This window comes from Meles meles, chromosome 1, assembly GCF_922984935.1.
Source record: "Meles meles chromosome 1, mMelMel3.1 paternal haplotype, whole genome shotgun sequence".
NCBI lineage: Eukaryota > Metazoa > Chordata > Mammalia > Carnivora > Mustelidae > Meles > Meles meles.
Genome location: NC_060066.1, coordinates 161,962,400 through 161,979,738, shown reverse-complemented (window position 1 = coordinate 161,979,738; position 17,339 = coordinate 161,962,400). Strand labels below are relative to the sequence as shown.

At 41.9% G+C, this 17,339-nt stretch overlaps 1 protein-coding gene across 19 annotated transcripts in view; it reads left to right on the top strand.

Annotated features, from left to right (window-relative positions):
* The first annotated feature begins 4,672 nt into the window (after positions 1–4,672).
* The window catches only part of SGIP1 (SH3GL interacting endocytic adaptor 1), a 217,763-nt gene continuing 205,096 nt past the window's right edge, over positions 4,673–17,339 (top strand). For 14 of the 19 annotated variants that reach the window (XM_046003796.1, XM_046003789.1, XM_046003769.1 and 11 more), the window contains exon 1: positions 5,629–5,987. In XM_046003796.1, the coding sequence (XP_045859752.1) occupies positions 5,978–5,987 (10 nt within the window). In that variant the 5' untranslated portion in view covers positions 5,629–5,977. Of the gene's footprint in view, positions 5,053–5,254; positions 5,558–5,628; positions 5,988–17,339 lie in introns of those variants that run through there. The other 5 variants (XM_046003802.1, XM_046003689.1, XM_046003690.1 and 2 more) reach the window with 4 other exon arrangements.

The following is a 17,339-nucleotide window of genomic DNA, read 5'->3' as shown; positions in this document are numbered from 1 at the left end:
TACCCAGCACAGAGCTCAACCCAGGGCTTGATCCCACTACCCATGAGATCCTAACCTGAGTCAAAACCAAGAACCTGATTCTTAACTGACTGAGCCACCCAGCTGCCCTCAACATATCAACATTTCAATAAGAATGCTTTTACCACTTTCATACACTCTTTCTGGCTTTAGTCTGCTTTTTTTTTTTTTTTTTTTTTTTTTTTTAAGAGACGGGGCAGGAGGGGAGGGGTGGAGGTGAGGAGAGGCAGAGGGAGAAGGAGAGAGAGAGATTCTTAAGCAGGATCCACCCTTACCACCCTTACCACCGAGCCCCACATGGGGCTCAATCTCACGACCCTGAGATCATGACCTGAGTCTAAATCAAGAGTCGGATGCTTAACTGACTGAGCCACCTGGGGGCCGCCTACTCTTTTGTCATAGCACTCTGATCTTATTTATTGTTGCTATAACCCTAAAATTATATCTAAAGTAAGAAATAGATGTTTTAAATGCATTTCCTGTTTTCTACATTTCCTCTGCTTTCAATAAGAGTGTTTCCTCTGCTTTAGTGAGCAGTAATTGTTTATTTTCTTTCTTTTGAAGCTGCTGACTCTTCTTATATACTCAGTCTTTATTGCTTAGCTTTATCCATGTACATCTAGATTAAGCAGGACTCCTAGCTGATACACATTCCTCAGTACTCAAGTAGGTCTGGACAGGGATAGAGCAATGGATGGGGAGCATACCAGGGCATGTCTTATATTTGGGATAGGTGAGCCAAGAACTATGGTGGCCTTCCTCCTACCCCACCCCTCCCACAGTGAGGAGGAAGATGACTATGGGGTCTGCACTTTTTCTCAGGATGTAGTAAGCGAGAGCACACGAATAACTTCTCAAGTACATTAGATAGGATTAGAGTAGCATTTTCAGTCCCTCTGGATCATGAATCCTTGTGTAAGTTTTAGCTTAGGTATGAGTAACGTCCATGGCAAACAGCTTTTGTTTCACAGTTTCTCTCCCCACACTTACTCTGGTAATTACACTCCTTCTTTCTTTGACAATGCCTTTCCTATTCCTCCAACTATATAGGGGATTCATAGTATTAAGGTTGTTTGTCACAGAAATTTGCCTATCTCCTTCCCATTTATAGTCACAGTGGTAGGCATGTGACTAAGTTCAATGTGAATTTTGGTTTAAATTAAGTCCTATTATGACACCTTGTCAACCTGGTCCCATTGATGGTCCAAAGGATGAACAATGAGCCAAGCCAGTCCAGTCAGAGCCCTTCTCCAGAAGTTTTTTGAAGTAGACCTTGAATAGTCAGTCTCTGAAATGTGAGCTTAAAGGATTTAAATAGCCAGCTCTCAGATCACAACGAGAAAAATCAGTAAGAGAAAACCAGCAGACATGCTGAGAGAAACAGAGTTGTGAGTACTTGATTTGGTAACAAAGTTTCCTGGAGTGTTCTAGTTCTTGCTTTCTATGAAGTCCTTCATATAACTCTGTGAGCTATCCAAATAAAGCCCCCTTTGGCCATGTTGGTTCCAGCTGGCATTCTTTATTCTAACTGACATATATATATGATATAACTCTATGAGCTACCCAAATAAAATACACACACACACACACACACATATATATCCAAGCCAAATAATATATATTATTTCACCTCTTTCATCCCAAGGAAATCTAACTCTTTGGGACCTTGCTGATTTCCAGGGATTGGACAATATTTTCTCAACAGGGACAGCAAGAGGGACAGAATCAAATGCCATGCTAAGATCACTATCTTGGAAATATATTTGTATATCTATATGTCTATCTACACCCATATAAATACATTTATTAAACATTGCCTCTATGTTAATTTTCTTTCCTTCCTTGAGAACTGCCTCAGTTCTCATGATTTTCTTTCACTTTGTGAACTATGAACAGATTTTTCTTCACACTAAAATCGGGAAATTGTGAATAATTTCAATTTTTATAGTAAGAATATAATGGGATTTGATGCCAAAAAACATGTGTAACAGGGTATCACTACCATACAAATGTTATTTCAGAAAAAACAAATTCCATGTCTAGTGACTTCAGCAATTAAATTTTTGGTCTTGGATTAGTTTCAGGCCCTGAGAGCCTGGTATGATCTGGGTACACGCTCACCATCCTGGACTAAATCCCTAGGCAATCTTTGCACTTAGATGCAAGTTAGTAATTTAAACAATCTTTTTCTTTGACTTCCATTTAAAATTTGCAAAAAAAAAAAAAATCCATTCTTTCAGCGGCTAAAATTCCCGTTGCACTTGATGGTAAGCAAAAATTGTACTAGGAAATAATGAAATTTGAGCCATAATATAATGTGTTATCTTTGTTCTTGAGAAAAACTTTTCTTTTTTTTTTTTTTTTTTCAAAAACCTATGAGAAGACAAAATTAAGATGCTTAATCTGTTCTGAGCAATTTTTTATCTGAAGCAGAACTTTGCTCTTCAGGTGTTTTACAGTTGGCAATTAGCAATAGGTAATTACAGTTGGTAATCAAGTTTCACAAAGTTTAACCAGTCTTCTGACTAGCCTTACCACCTTTAATGACACATCCCTTTCTTGGTCCTCTGACAATCATATCCAGACACTTCTTTTTCCTATAAACACCCCACTGATGGAAAAAAATCTTTGAACTATCTTCATTTCTAACTAGCTGGGTTGCTGCGTGTTTAAAACAAATCTGTGTCCACACTAAATCTCTCTGAAAAGTTTGCCCTAATATACTGTAAAATATACACTGAGTGTGGGAAGCCAGGCAGCCTGGATTTCTCTGGGTCTCTTGCCCCCTTACATCTCTGACAAAAATTCTCATCTCCACATCTCCATGTTTGCACTTACCTCCAGGTTTTATCTGAGCCACTTTTCTTATTTCAAACTCTCTATCTGATTTAGAATAGCCACTCCAAGTCCATACTTTCTTTTTTTTTTAAACTCAAAAATTCCATCTCTTAAAGTGACTAACCCCCTTTGTTTCAAATCTGTCTTCTACTCGCCTGTCCCTCAGAGCCTCAGAACGCTCCAACTTGTTCCACCTCTGGTTGCAACCCTTGGTCTTCCACTAAGTTGTTCTGTGTATGTGGTATAACTCTTGGTTAGATACAAACTTCTCTGATGCCTCTGACAGCACTTTGGTGGTAATAAGACATATTAAAAAGCTAACATGGGGGGTGGTTGTTATGCTCCAGACACAATGCTAAGTAATTTACTGGCCAAGCATTTAGAATACTGCCTGGCATATAGTAACTTATTAATAAAGCTTTCTTATTGCTACTTTGTATAGCCCTATGAACTTGGTACCACTTTTATCTCCACTTTACAGATAAGGAAATTGTGAAGCACAGAGAAATATATAACTTGTCCAGGAGCTCATTAAGTGGCAGGGACAGAATTGAACTCTGTCTGTTTGATGCCAATAGTTATTCATGTTCTTAACCACTACAGAAAATTTGGCTAAACATTTGGCCAAACACACACACACACAAACACACACACACACACACACTCTCTCTCTCTCTCTCATGAATCTCGTTTCTGCAGGTTTCAGAACAGTGTAAGTTGTACTCAATACAGGTTTTACTTTGAAATTCTTTTCTCTTTTAAAATTCAGCTGCCTCATAGATATAAGGAAAAAGGCACAAGCATTTGTACCTCCCTGGAGAGTGTCATTGTGAAATTTCAAGGCCACTGAAATACGTGCCCTTAGGGAGAATAAGAGTTTTTAAAAACTTCTAAGTTGCTAAGGAACTGAGTTTTTTGTGTTTTGTTTGTGTAACTGTTAGTAGGCTCTTCAGTCAACTTTTTTAAAAAAATTATTTTTTTTAAACTAAAATATAATGTATTATTTGCTTCAGGGATACAGGTCTGTGATTCCTCAGGCTTACATAGTTCACAGCACTCACCATAGCACATACCCTCCCCAATCCATCACCCAGCGGCCCTATTCCCCCTCAACCCCCAGCAGCACTCAGTTTGTTTCCTGAGATTAAGAGTCTCTTCTGGTTTGTCTCCCTCCCTGGTTCCATCTTCAGTCAGCTTTCTGAGTTGTATTTTCTTTCCTAGTTCTTAGCCAGCAATACCTAGTATTTGCTCTGGTAGAAAGAACTAAACTATGTCATGGGCTAAGCAATATTAAAAGTTTGTGGATATAATTATAACATAACAGATTAATAACAGCATTAGAGCCTCAACACCGATCATGTAATGCATCTTAACTTCTTACAGCTATTTCATTGGATGCTCACGGTTGGTCTGTGATGTTATGGCTTTTCTCCCAGTCCTCTTGCTTGAGTGTAGAGGCAGAAACGCCCCACTTCTGCTGTTGTCCCCTAGAGTTCTAAGCAGGACTTTACTTTTCTTCTGATCTCCCCTCCTTCTCCTCCCTCCCATATGCCGCTGCCTGCTTCTTCCTTAGCTGTCAGAGCCTACTTGAAAGGAACCGAAGGTCGCCGGACCCCAGGGCCTGAGGCCCTTCGAAAGGCTTCCGGGGTCCCCGGGGACCCGATTCTCAACCCTTGCAGCCAGGGTGCCATAACCCTTCCACTTAGACAGCAGCCGGGCACCCAGATTCCATCCCTGGAAGATACAAACCCCTGAGCTCCACCCACCCCTCCGGCCAGAACCCGGCGCGATCGCCTCCCTCCGGATTTCCACTGCGGGGAACGAATGGGCTGGAAGGCGTTTACAGATGCCGGGGGCGCCCTGCGAAAAACCGTGGTGTCCTCCAGAAGAAAGTCGGTTTCCTCCAGGGCCTGCAGTTGGCGGCGCAGCCCCGCTCCACCTGGGGAAGGAGGCGGCTCCCGCGAGCGGGGCCCCGGGGAGGCGCGCGGCGGACCCGGGAGCCGGGACTGGAACGCCGAGCGCCGCGGGGTCGGGTCCGGGCGGGCGGCGCGTCCAGGTTGCCGCGGGAGCAGAAGGCGTGCACAGCAGTCCTCTGTCGGGCGAAGGCCTGGCCGCCCTGCCTGCTGCCCTCTCTCCCGCCTCCCGCCCCAGAAATTATCTCAAGCGTTGCCGGTTTGATTCCAGAGCCCCACTCGGGTGGGTTCTTTTGTTTCTTTGTTTTAATGACAGTTCCCAGCCCTTGGGCATGTCATGCGCGATTAATTCCCTGGCTCTGTTGAAGGCAGCTGGGATGAAATTTCTTCTGCATCATCCTTTTGGGGATAATTGCTTATGATGTGACGTCAGCCGGATTGATTTTTCTCTCTTTCAAGAGAGAAAGGGAGGAGGGAGGGAGAGAGACTCACGGACGTGTGCGGAGGCCACAGACATTAACATTTGGAATTCCTTCAGGGCAAAAGGAGATGGGAATGGGAGCTTACAAGTGTGCGGCGAAGACATCAGACTGCACGGAATTATTAACAAGTTTTTCTTTCAAAGAAGAAAAAAAACCCCAATCCTCTCCGCAGCGAGCCACTTAGGTGCTCCTTTCATGCCCGAGTCCCCCGTTAAGGTGGCAGCGTCTGATAATTAATCTCGGGTACCCAGCCGCTGCAATAGGCTTAAGAAGACGAAGAGGAGGGGCGGGGAAGTGCGTCACCAGGTGGGGAAGGGGCTGTGCGTTTGGTGACAAGCGGGAGGGGTGGGGGTGGAGGGGAATAGGGACGGAAAATAGGTTCTGTGTGCTCTCCCGGGGTATTGTGTCAGGAGATGCAGGCTGGCTACCATGTGACGCGGTCCAGAGCTGAAGGGATTGGCGGAGGCAGCGCAGGCGGTGCAGCTCGGCCGGCTTGCTGTTCCTCTCCCTTTCTCTCGCAGCATCTTCCTGAGAGCCTGTAGGTGAAGCGGCACCAGCAGCATCCATGGCCTGTCTTTGGGGTTAACACTTGTCTCCTTTGGCTTCAGCAGTGGACAGAGCAGACCTCTCGACAGCGGCGTTGTGAGGACTTAGCTGGGACCTGGAATCTTATCCTCCTGTATTTTTTCAGACTCCTTGGAAATTAAGGAATGCAATTCTGCCACCATGATGGAAGGTAGGATGCTTTCTGCTGTGGTTGACTGGCTTTAGGCAAGGCTTGGGTAGAACAGCGTTGAAGAATGTGTGCAGGCTGGATTTGTGGCTGGTCTAGAACCTGGTTGCCAGGATTTGCAAACAGAAATGCTGCAGTTTGCTTGCAGCAGACCAGGTCTCAGACTAATGGTATCAAACCACAAGGCTTCTGTTTAGCCCAGAACCTACCGAGCTCCCAGCTCTTCTTGGGGTGGGGGGGGGGGAGCACCTAAAGTGCTTCCAGGGAGCTGAGATAGAGCTAAGAAAGAGCTTGCAGAGCAAATAAGTTGGGAGAGAAGATAAGGTTTTCTGCTCTGGGTTCCTGGGACTACACTGATTAAACATTTACAATGGAAACTTGTTTTCTGAAATTGACATTAGATAGGGGAGGTCATTGACAGAGTTATCCATGCTGTCATTTTCAGTGAACTGTTTAAGTTTTTTAAAAAAAAAATTCTTGTAAGACATTTTTATCTCTGCAATTTACATGTTATTGTTGGGGTAGGAAGTGCAGCAAATTTGGTCCATAAGCTATAGTTACGTGGGGATGTCATTGCAACAGAACGAGCAATATGAGGAAAATATCTGGGCCTCTTAGCCCTGGATTCAGGGTCTTATCAGGTTAAAAAAAAAAAAAAAAAAGATTTTGCGCTTCCTAAATGCATTCCCGTGCAATGATTCTTAGCCAAGCACCAAATAATTACATACTGATTACATTTTTGCATTCGATATTAAGTGTAAGAAGGAACTTTCCTTAGGGAGATGTTGTTTAAACTATATTTTATTCTACTAAATTACCCTTCTAAGCCCGAGATAGTTGACAACCAAGACTGCCTCAAAAAAGCAGCAAGCTGATTAAGAAAGAAGCAGGCAGCCCTACCCTGTCTTTGATTTTGTTTTCACACTACAGGATGGTGCAAAACTCCTGGCCTTTCCTAAGATGACAGGCAGAAATTTGTCCCCAGCCTGGATTTCACAATGCAGAATCAAGTGCATAATGGGTCTCAAATCAGCCATGAAAATGGCAGAGAGGCCACCTCTTAAGCCAAGGTCTGTCCTACAGATTTTAAACATTCCTTAGAAATTTACCAAAATGGAATAAGAGGAGGATGTTTTCAAAAAGCAGTGGTGTAGCCCGCACTTATTTGGTAGAAATGAATTCTTTTTGCTCTCTCTGTCATCATGTCAAACACTGTTAATGTAATTTGGGGGAGTGAAGAATTCTACAGTCATGGCTCACAGATTTTAGAAAATAACCTTAAAAGAGAGATTGGGTATCATTTTGTTTTGGAGCCTGGTCTTGTTTGCAAAGAGGTCTCAAGCTAGTTCTTTAAAATACAGGTCTAAATAAACTGAGATTACTAATGCCCTAAGATTAAATCATTTTCATTAATTTGAAATGAATTTAACCTTTGAATTACAAGGCAAGACAAACAGAAAGAGTATTACTGATATACTTTTCAATTTAAACTCATGTGGATTACCCTCTTCAGAAAAAAAAAAAAAAAAAAGAACAATCTTATCTCTAGAGGTAGTATATTTCTCCAGCTAAATTTCATTTGTAGCATTTCCTAAAAAGAAATCTGCATACATCCTGATTAGGTCTGAATCTTACACAGAGAAGTGGAAGATCTTTCATTTTCACTTCTTGCCTTGCAAACTACGGAGTTAAAGTGTCTTTTTTGAAGGAAGTAATATTTATTGATGCTCATTAACAACTCTCCTGGTGATATTGTTTATTGTGCCATTCCAGAATGTCAGTTGATTCAAAGCCCTATGATAAGCTTATCTGAGCTGCCTAAACTGAAATGAGAACTGTAACAAAGACTTGTGTTGGAGCTGAATTAGCACTATTGCCCTGGGTCTGCCAAATTCATCCAATGAAGGATGTTTTTTAGCACCGGTTTGAATTAGAAGTAACACTATAGATGCAGTTGCCTTCCGTGAGATCCCTGCAAAAGAAAATGGACAGGTTTTCCCATTGGCTTCAAAATGTAAATGAAACTAATCATTTTTATCTACCCACAGTTCCTACTTAAATGCTTTTCAAGACTTATTATCTTAAGGTTCAGTGACCTTAGAAAGGTGGGTAGGAACCTTATCTAGAGATCAATTTGCCTATCAACAGCCTTGTAACTTAGTTGCCAGTCTTTTTGACAATACATGTATGTTTCTGATATTGCATCCCAGAATTTCACCTCTGAATTGTTTGTGTCAGGAAGATGTGGCAGAGCAGTTATAATTTCCACTTAACTCACCCCTAGAGGAAGTAGACTGTTCCATCTATCACAATAACCTTGGAAAGATAAGGAACCCCTCAAAGTCACCCTAAAATCCTGTCATGGAAGCCCTCTGCTGAAACATCAGTGGGCTCTCAGGCTGTGTCACCCAACATTAAGATGGTTAAATGATGTCTCTCCTCAACTAGTACATTTCATCTACGTGCCCACACACATACACATGGTTACGCACACATGCAGTCGTCAACACGTATACATTATTAAGGAAGGGAGAGACCGTACATTTACACTGTATATATTTCGACATTCATCAAAGGGTTTAATTGGCTGCTCAGGAAAATCATGGCCATGGCAACTTTTCAAAGCTACTTCTCAACTCTGTGTAAAACAGGAGTAAACAAATATTCTTCAGAATGTCTCATAGTTTAGTTTTGTGATCCTGTTTTGGTGGAATCAGATACGGACTCCATTCATTCAATGCCTAGTGGAAATTCTGGTCATCGATGAGGAACGGTACTACTTCCCTAGTGATGCTAACATCCCTGAAGGTAGGGAAATAGTTCTGCAGGGACTTCAGATGTGTTACCAGAAGTTTGTGGCTCCATGATTCCTTTCAAATATTTTCATTTATTTATTTATTTATTTAAAAGATTTTATTTTTATTTATTTGACAGACTGAGATCACAAGTAGGCGGAGAGAGAGAGAGAGAGAGGAAGGGAAGCAGGCTCCCTACTGAGCAGAGAGCCCAATGCGTGGCTCGATCCCAGGATGCTGGGATCATGACCTGAGCCGAAGGCAGAGGCTTTAACCCACTGAGCCACCCAGGCGCCCCTCAAATATTTTCATTTAAAAACATATATTTTAATTTGATACTGGATTCGCTGATTCCTGCCGTCTTTATTTTTTTGGCAGCAGTTGATATTGAGTTCTGTCTTCCCTGAGGAATGCCACATGATAGGGAGCCTTCTGTGGTATGAATGTGGAGGGAAAGAGGGTGAGCAAAGGGAGTTATTTGCTAAAAGGCGCATGTACTGGTTAAGCTTACAATGCAGTCTGTGTGATTAGGGCAACTCTTCAAGGATTCTGTCGTTTTCATGCATTCCTATTAAAGTTTGAAAAGGCCATTTTAGTTACCCCTTCTAAGATAAGTGAAGCAAAGTCAGGGTTTCTTAGGACATCTCTGTGTTTGTAGGGCAGCCTGGGAAGTTTTCCCTTGTCTCACAGAACTGTCTGCAAGTACCTGTGCTTTTAGTTCCATAGTCAGGCTCTTAGGTACTATCTTGGAAGGATAAGTTTTAGGGTGCCAGTGGTTTCATCCTATATAACAATTTTTAAAATTAACAAGTACATTGCTATGGGGTTGCTGGATATAATTGTAATGTACAGGGTGAGTGAATAATTTTTATTATATTTACTAATCACGATGGCCTATAAATAAGTGTATTCTGCATGCAGTCCTTTCGCAGTCCTTTTTTGAAATTGTAAAAATTAAAAAAAATTTTTGAAGCAGAAAATGGGCAGAAAGGAATTTGAACACAATTTCATTTTTTTTTTTTTTAGTCCAATTCAAGTTCTTGTAAATAGTATAAACCGAATTGGAGTTCTTTATTATGCCTGTATCTATTGCTTCCTTCAATTTTAGAGGAAAAGCAATGAACTAGCATCGTCACCTGCATGTTTTTGCATTAGCGTATTTACCTCAGAAGACATAATTATATGGTTTTCCTGAATTCCAATAAATGGAGATGAGGATTTTCTGGACCCAAGTTCATTTAACAACAATGCTCATATTTTTGATCCCTCATAACATTTTATGATAGGAATTTTTTAAAAATTTGTATCAAGATGGGCATCTTAACCTAACTGAAAACTAGGAGTTAACCGAAAACTGGTTCCTTGGGTGGTATATTCTGTTTCTCTCTCTCTTTCGAATATGAATACCCACAGACCATACCTTTTATTTATTTTTTGTTTTTTAATACCTTTTTAAAAGGATTTTATTTATTTAAGTGAGAGAGAGAGGGAGAGTGAGAGGGTGAAGCAGACTCACCACTGAGCAGAAAGCCTGATGTAGGACTCCATCCCAAGATCCTCAGATTGTGACCTGAGCCGAAGGCAGATGCTTAACCAATTGGACCACCCAGGCACCCCAGACCATACCTTTTAATTCCTCATTAATGCCTTTTATCTCCAAAATTATTATTTATACAATTTCGAACAATCCTAGCTTAACTGAGCTTTTGTTGTTGCAATGAACCTTACAATAGTAAAGATTTTTTTTTTTCTATCTAGAAATAAAGTTTTATTTATTTGGAAAATTCTTTGATCTGATGAAAAAGGAATAAAGCATTTTGAAGCTGGAATTGAAGCTAAGAAGTTTTAAAGGGAATGCTTCTAACTTCCCAGAAAGAGTGAAGTTATTTTGGAAAATCTTAAGCATGCATATGAGATTTTAATACATGAGCCATCCTTTATGTAAGTTCTCTCCTTCCTCGAGGCTCTGTGTCAGAAAGAGACTTCTTATATGTGTAACTTCCCATGCAATTCCAAGGGTCAACACTTTAAATCTCTAAAAAGAATATGCAGTCTTAAAAAACTTATCTTAGATAAACCATTCTAGAAGACTCTGGACAATTCTTTCTTTTGGATTTGGCACATACATTATCCATGTTTCAAATAATACTTGCAGGAAGTCACCAACTCACAGTTTTTATGTTCTTGAAAGTTTGTTTATGAATTGCTCACTTGAAACAGGTTTTCCTGTAGGAATAATGATATATATGATTAGAGTCTCATACAAGATGTTCAAAGGCCATTAACCCAGGATTTAGTTGAAATACTAAATGTTTGCCATGAAATGTGTGAAGAACAATACAGTTACCACAGTAAGTAGCCAGAAGAGAACAATGGGATGAAATGTGTTTTCAATTTGAAATGTTGGTATTTGTGAAAAGGAAGGTTTAGTTAGAGGACAATGAGGATATGGAAAGACAATTTGAAGAGGGTTTCAGGTATATTTCCAGAAGTTCTAGAGGCTTATGACACTGGATTTTCAATTATGTTTAATTTTACTTCCATTCTCACGGTTTACCTTTCCTCAATTCAATTTTATCACATGTCCTACTGTTAAACACTGATTACTTTCATTATATAAACTCACAAATGGAGTTAATAAAAGAAGAGAGAATTTACTGAGATAATGGTACAGGAGTTGGAAGGGAGAAAATGTTGAAGGGATTATAATGGATTTGGGCTTATGTGTCTGAAAAAGTCCCTGAGGAGAAACGAACCGAGATAGAAGAGAACTGAGGGGCACGAGAAGGGCAGGATATTCTTGAGGAGAAAGTAGTGTGTGTGGCAGAGCTGTTGGGTCAAACCAGTCTCTATCTTGACTACCAAATATTTCTGTGGGCACAGGATGGTATGCTTACCAGGGGCAGAGCCACTAGGATGGAGGTCAGGCTCCACTGGAGAGGGGTCAGTCTCCATTCTTGGAACATGTATGACATTTCACTGTATCCACAGAATGTCAGGGAGATATTTAGAATCTCCATTAAAATACCTCATGTCATGTCACTTCCTTGTTTAAAAAGCTTCTATATCTTCTTATTTCTGTTAAAGTCAATTACATAAAGGAAGCTGTTCACTCTGGTCTGCCGTGCCTCTCCAAGCACACTCAGTGCCTTACTGCCGGTTTCAGAGTGTTTAAAACAGATACTTTCTTGCCTTAGGGCTTTTACTCCACCAATTTTGCCTATTCATGGAATAACTGATTTTCTCGTGGTTCCAGCAAAACCGCCACCTCCTCAGGAGGACATCCCTATCCTCTTGTCATCCCAAGCTTCAAACACACACCCCATGCCCCGAGTACGTCCCAGTCCACCCTCTCTCCTCAGAGATGTATTTATGACTCATGGTCATTTAATGGTGCATGGGCTGAATTTCTCCAGAGCTCAGCTCCACAAGGACGGGAATCTGGTCTATCATATTCACCTCCCATCCTTAGTTCTTGACACACAGTGGGTGCTTAATATGTTTGTTCATTCGTTGGAGAAGGGAGGAAAACCAGATATAAATGACTCCGATGACATCATATGGTGCATTGTAAGGTATTATTGGGGGTGTGATAGTCGATGTAGGAAAAACAAATGCTCAAATTTGTGTTCTCACTGGAAAATAAACATGAAATAATTAAGAAAAAATAATGTATTGCGGAGTGGGATATGGTGATGTACAAAAAATACATTTTGAGAAGCAAAAGAAAAGAAATGGTCCATTTGAAAATAAGTGTTTGGGCTTGAATCATTTTGGTGATTAGCTCCAAAGAAATGATTTTATAATGGAAAGAGATGAGTGATAGCCCAGCCATTCAAAGAAATTCCCAGAAAATCCCAGGAGCAGTGCTATCAATATGTTGTACATGTTTTTCCTTTTCTCTCTCCCTTCCTGCTTTCCTTTATTTCTGCCTTTCCTGTCTCTACTTCCCTCGTGCTTCTACCCCATCTTTCTCTCCCAGGGCTCTCCTTTTCTCTGGATTATGACCAGATCTGAAAACACTGGCTTCTAGAGGTAGAGTTTGACTTGGAATCTGGCAAAGTAATTTTTTTTAAGATTTTATTTATTTACTTATTTGACACAGAGAGGGAGAGATCACAAGTAGGCAAAGAGGCAGGCAGGGAGAGAGCGGGGAAGCAGGCTCCCCGCTGAACAGAGAACCCAATGTGGGGCCTGATCCCAGGACCCTGAGATCATGACCTGAGCCAAAGGCAGAGGCTTAAACCACTGAGTCACCCAGGTGCCCCTGGCAAAGTATTTTTAAATTAATAAAGGAATGCAGGTGAATGTAATGTTGTATAATGCATTCATACAATGTGATGGTAAATTAGGTTTTTGCCAAATTATTGCTGATCGAAGAACTCCTTAGTCTTAGAAGCTCAGTGTGGTTGCTGAATTTGTGTAGTTTGGATTTTTTTGTGGAAAGAGCATGGACCCAGAAGTCAGACTTAGTTTTGAGTCTAAGTGTTGTGACTGCTTGGCTGTGTGCCTTGAGAAGGTTACTTTACCTTCCTGGGGTTCTGTTTCCTTGCAAACAAAATGAGAGAATTGATCTGCCTACCTCCAGAGCTTCTAGCTTGAAGAGTCTCTGGCACTCACTGAATGGTTTGGATTCCCCAGTCTTACTCCCTGCAAGGTTTAAATTGAATGATTGAGTCCTTTTCCTCCCATTTCAAAATGTAATTGTTGCTAACACAAGAATAATTCAGAGGTATTACTTTCTGCCTTTCGGTGGCTACTCCTCCTCTGCTGTTCTTTCGCATCGATGTCCCAAGTTCGTTTTGACCCTTTTCAGCATCAGAAGACAGAAGTGCAGTGACGCCACCCTCATCTATAGCCCTGAGAGCATAGAACTGTCCACGTGTTCATCAGAAATTGCATGAATTGTATGAATGCATACTAGGTGTTCGGCCCTGGTCTGCATGCTAGAGCTTCAATAGTGAACAACAGCTACAAATTCCCGACTATACAGAGCTTCCTGTTTGGTGCAGGAGAGATGGGAAAAGAAAATGGAACACAGAGTACATTCAATGGGGATCAGAACTTTGGAGAAGAATTGAGTGGAGAAAGGAGATAGAGGAAGTTGTGGAGGAGAGGAAGGAGTGGGGTAGATGGGATTGAGATTGTAAGGAAGGTGGTAATGGATGGCCTCACTGAGAAGACGTATGAGCAAAGACTTGAAGGAGGGGAGGGGGTGAGCAGCCATTTGGAGGAAGAGTCCAAAAAAGGTGGGAGAAGGAGCATGTGCAGAGGCTCAGAACAGGGGCAGAGCAGCAAGTGCTTCTGGACAAAAGGAGAGGGGGATGTTTAAGAGGGGGACTCTGAGGTAACATATAAGCAGACACCCGTGAATCTTCAGTGGTACAAAAACCAGTTTCCTTTTGCATTAGTCAGTTGGCATGAGCCTGTGTTAGCCACATGTCTAGTGACAGCTGGGCATTCAGAAGCCTGGTGTTCTGAAGCTGGTTCTGTTGTGCCTCTTGGACTCATTCTTTCCACGTATTTAAGTGAATGGGTGAATATTATGCTCTTCCCTTAGCTCGTGGTTCCAAGCCTGGAGTTAGAGCTGAGTGTTCAACTATAATCTGAAGTTTGAATATTTCCACACAAGGGAAATGGCCCCATGACAAGGGTGACTCCAAAATCAGAATTACACATCAGTTCATGAATGTTTTGGCTATGTTTGACCTTCATTTTTATTTTTTGTTCATATTAGCTTCTTCTCTTGTGTATCAGGACTGGTATTTTAGAATTTTTAAAAAAGAACCATGCAGACTGACTCATGTTACCTATCTTTAACAGGCAGAATAATGAGTAAATGCTCAATTAGGGCATTGTCATAAGATTGTGTGACATTTGCACACACTTCAAACATTCCAAAATGCGTCATTTATTCAAGAGGTACATCAGAGGTTTCTCCTCAGTGCCAGGTATTCTAGGCACTGGGAATATGACAGGGGAATAAAAAGGCAGCTGTGGTCTCCATCCTCAGAAGCTCAGAGTCTAGTACATGCCATCATACACTTCTGTGCACACCCATTTTATTCTCACATCATCATCTCTGTGGGGTAGAAGGAATAAGTTTACTATCCTTCTTGCGAACAGAAAAGTAGGGCCTGGTGAGGTTATGTGATTTGGTGACCATCTTACCAAGTGGCAGAACCAGCATTTATGTACCATGTTTGACTCCCAGTCAAGTGGTCTTTATTTGTATAATGGTGTAACCAGAAAGTCCTGCTTGTATCTGAAATTGTTTGGCCTGGGTCTCTGGCTGCTAAATGTACAACAGATTGACCAGATTGGACATAGTATTTCACAAGCTTTGTTCAGTATGAAGCAAAGGATTTAATTAACAGATTATGATCCTTCAGATCAGCCATCAGCTTGAGGAAGACCACCAAATATAGAAATGGGCACCCGTCAGTGGCACTCACTGGTTTCCCAGAATTTTATAATGCAGAGGGACATGGGATATCAAACTTCACAGCTCACCCTCTACACAATGTTTTTTCAAAAAGTCGGCTCCCACAATGAACAAAAGCCCTTTCTCCCTGAGAAGGACACCTCGGTGTTCACTGACATTCTGTGAAAGCCTTGGCCATTATCAGGAAAACATGATGGTGTGTGCTACCATTGAAGATGAACCAATCTAGTCCAACCCCGTTTTGCAGTTGAGCAAACCAGAGCCAAATGAAATCACTTACCCAAGGATTTTTATTCTCTCCGTAAGGGGACAAGTCAAAGTTTATTTTAGTAATGATTCCAAAAATGTGAATAGACAAAGACTTGGAAGCTGTGGTGTCTTTCACGTTCAAAGGTGCTGGGACTGGTTGGGTGACTGCCCAAAGACACACAAATGAATGTGTCCCCAGGGGCCACCGCTCTGCTCCATCCACACACAATGTGGCCATTTATAGCTCTCTCCTGTGCTTCCATGTCTCATGCGTCTGCTGTCAGTGAGTCAGCGCTGTGTGGAGGGAACAACTGGGAACTGAAGGGGCTGGATCTCCTGACAAGCTCCATGACCTTGAGTGAGTTCTGAAATGGCTTTGGCCTCAGCATCCCCATTGGTAAGGTAGGAATGACGCTGGCTCTCTACCCCATGGAGTCGTGAAGCTCTAATGAGATATTAACTATGAAAACCTCTGAAGAAATGTGGTGCCTGTGCCAGTGATTTTCTCAGATGGCTCTCTCTCAGTTTGATTGCTACGTGTGGATTCTTAACCTTCTTACTGCATCATTACTGCTTGCTATTTGATCTGTCAAGTCGATTATTGCTGTACATCTTTTGCAGTGGGACCTACAGATTTCTCTCCTCCCTTCACCCTACTGTTCATTACTAACATAGTCTATCATCCATGATCCTCAGCGTCCAGGGGTTACAACTATCCTTTTCTTGACCTTGGAAGGCATCACCAATCAGTCTCAACCACCATGCTCTCTGGCCTTGGCATCTGTCTCACCATCATAGTCCAGGCCACCTCTGCTAGTTGTTTGGAATTAGCACATGGGATGATACGATGTTGCTCTCCGTACCACAGACAGCTTCCCAAAGTTGAAGAACAATGAATAAAACTGGGTTGTGTGTGGTCCCGCTCTGCACCCAACCTTTACAAATGCCTTAGCGTATCACGGAAAAGTGGCATGTGAAAAATTGCTCACAGCACTAGGGTTGGTAACAATGGTAGAAAATGGTCTATAAGCCCTATAATAGGTAGGATCCTTCTCTTGTACTATAGACTTTAACCACCAAGTTTTTCTTAGGCTCCATGGGCCTCCAGTTCAAAGGACTGTGTCTACCAGGTAGTCAAGCCCCAGGCTGTGCTTGGATTCATTCCTCATTTCTTCTTCCAACTTGCCTCACAGCAGCTGGTCCTTTAGAATTATAGATGATTCTTCCTAAAAAATCTTGGCTCTGTTCTCTCCCTTTTGTCCTCTGCTACCATACCTGATCAGACCTTGCTGCTTCCCATCAATGCACCTCACAGCCATCAAAGACATCACTTTCCCCACCTGCCTTTGATTTTTTCCTGTGTTTCTAAGATGAAGCTCAAATGCCTTTGTGTGCGGTGTAACACTTTCACACATCGGCTACCTCATCTCTTCAAAAACACCCTGCACCAGCCAGACAGTAGCTCCTTGCCATTCTCTTTTCTTTGTATATGCTATTCCTTCCCTTATCTGCATGGGCACAGTCTGCTCTGATCATTCAAGGTCAAATAGAGGTGGCCCTCTTCAATGAAGCCGTGTTGAAAGTGACCTGCTCCTTGAGCTCACTTAGCTCTGAGTTCTTGCCCTCCTAAGGCCACATATTGGAAGGTTTAAGAGCACTGGCTTTGGAGTCAGTGACCTAGGTTAAATCTCATGTATGTAACCTTGAGAAGCTAGTGCATCTGCTTCCTCATCTAGAAGATAGAAGTGATAATAACAGTAACTTTCTCGTAGGTAATTTACTCATGTGAGTTGTAGAATTAAATCAGCCATGCATTTTCCAGAGATACAGAGCCAATAGGTTAAGATGGAGATGCACACACACACA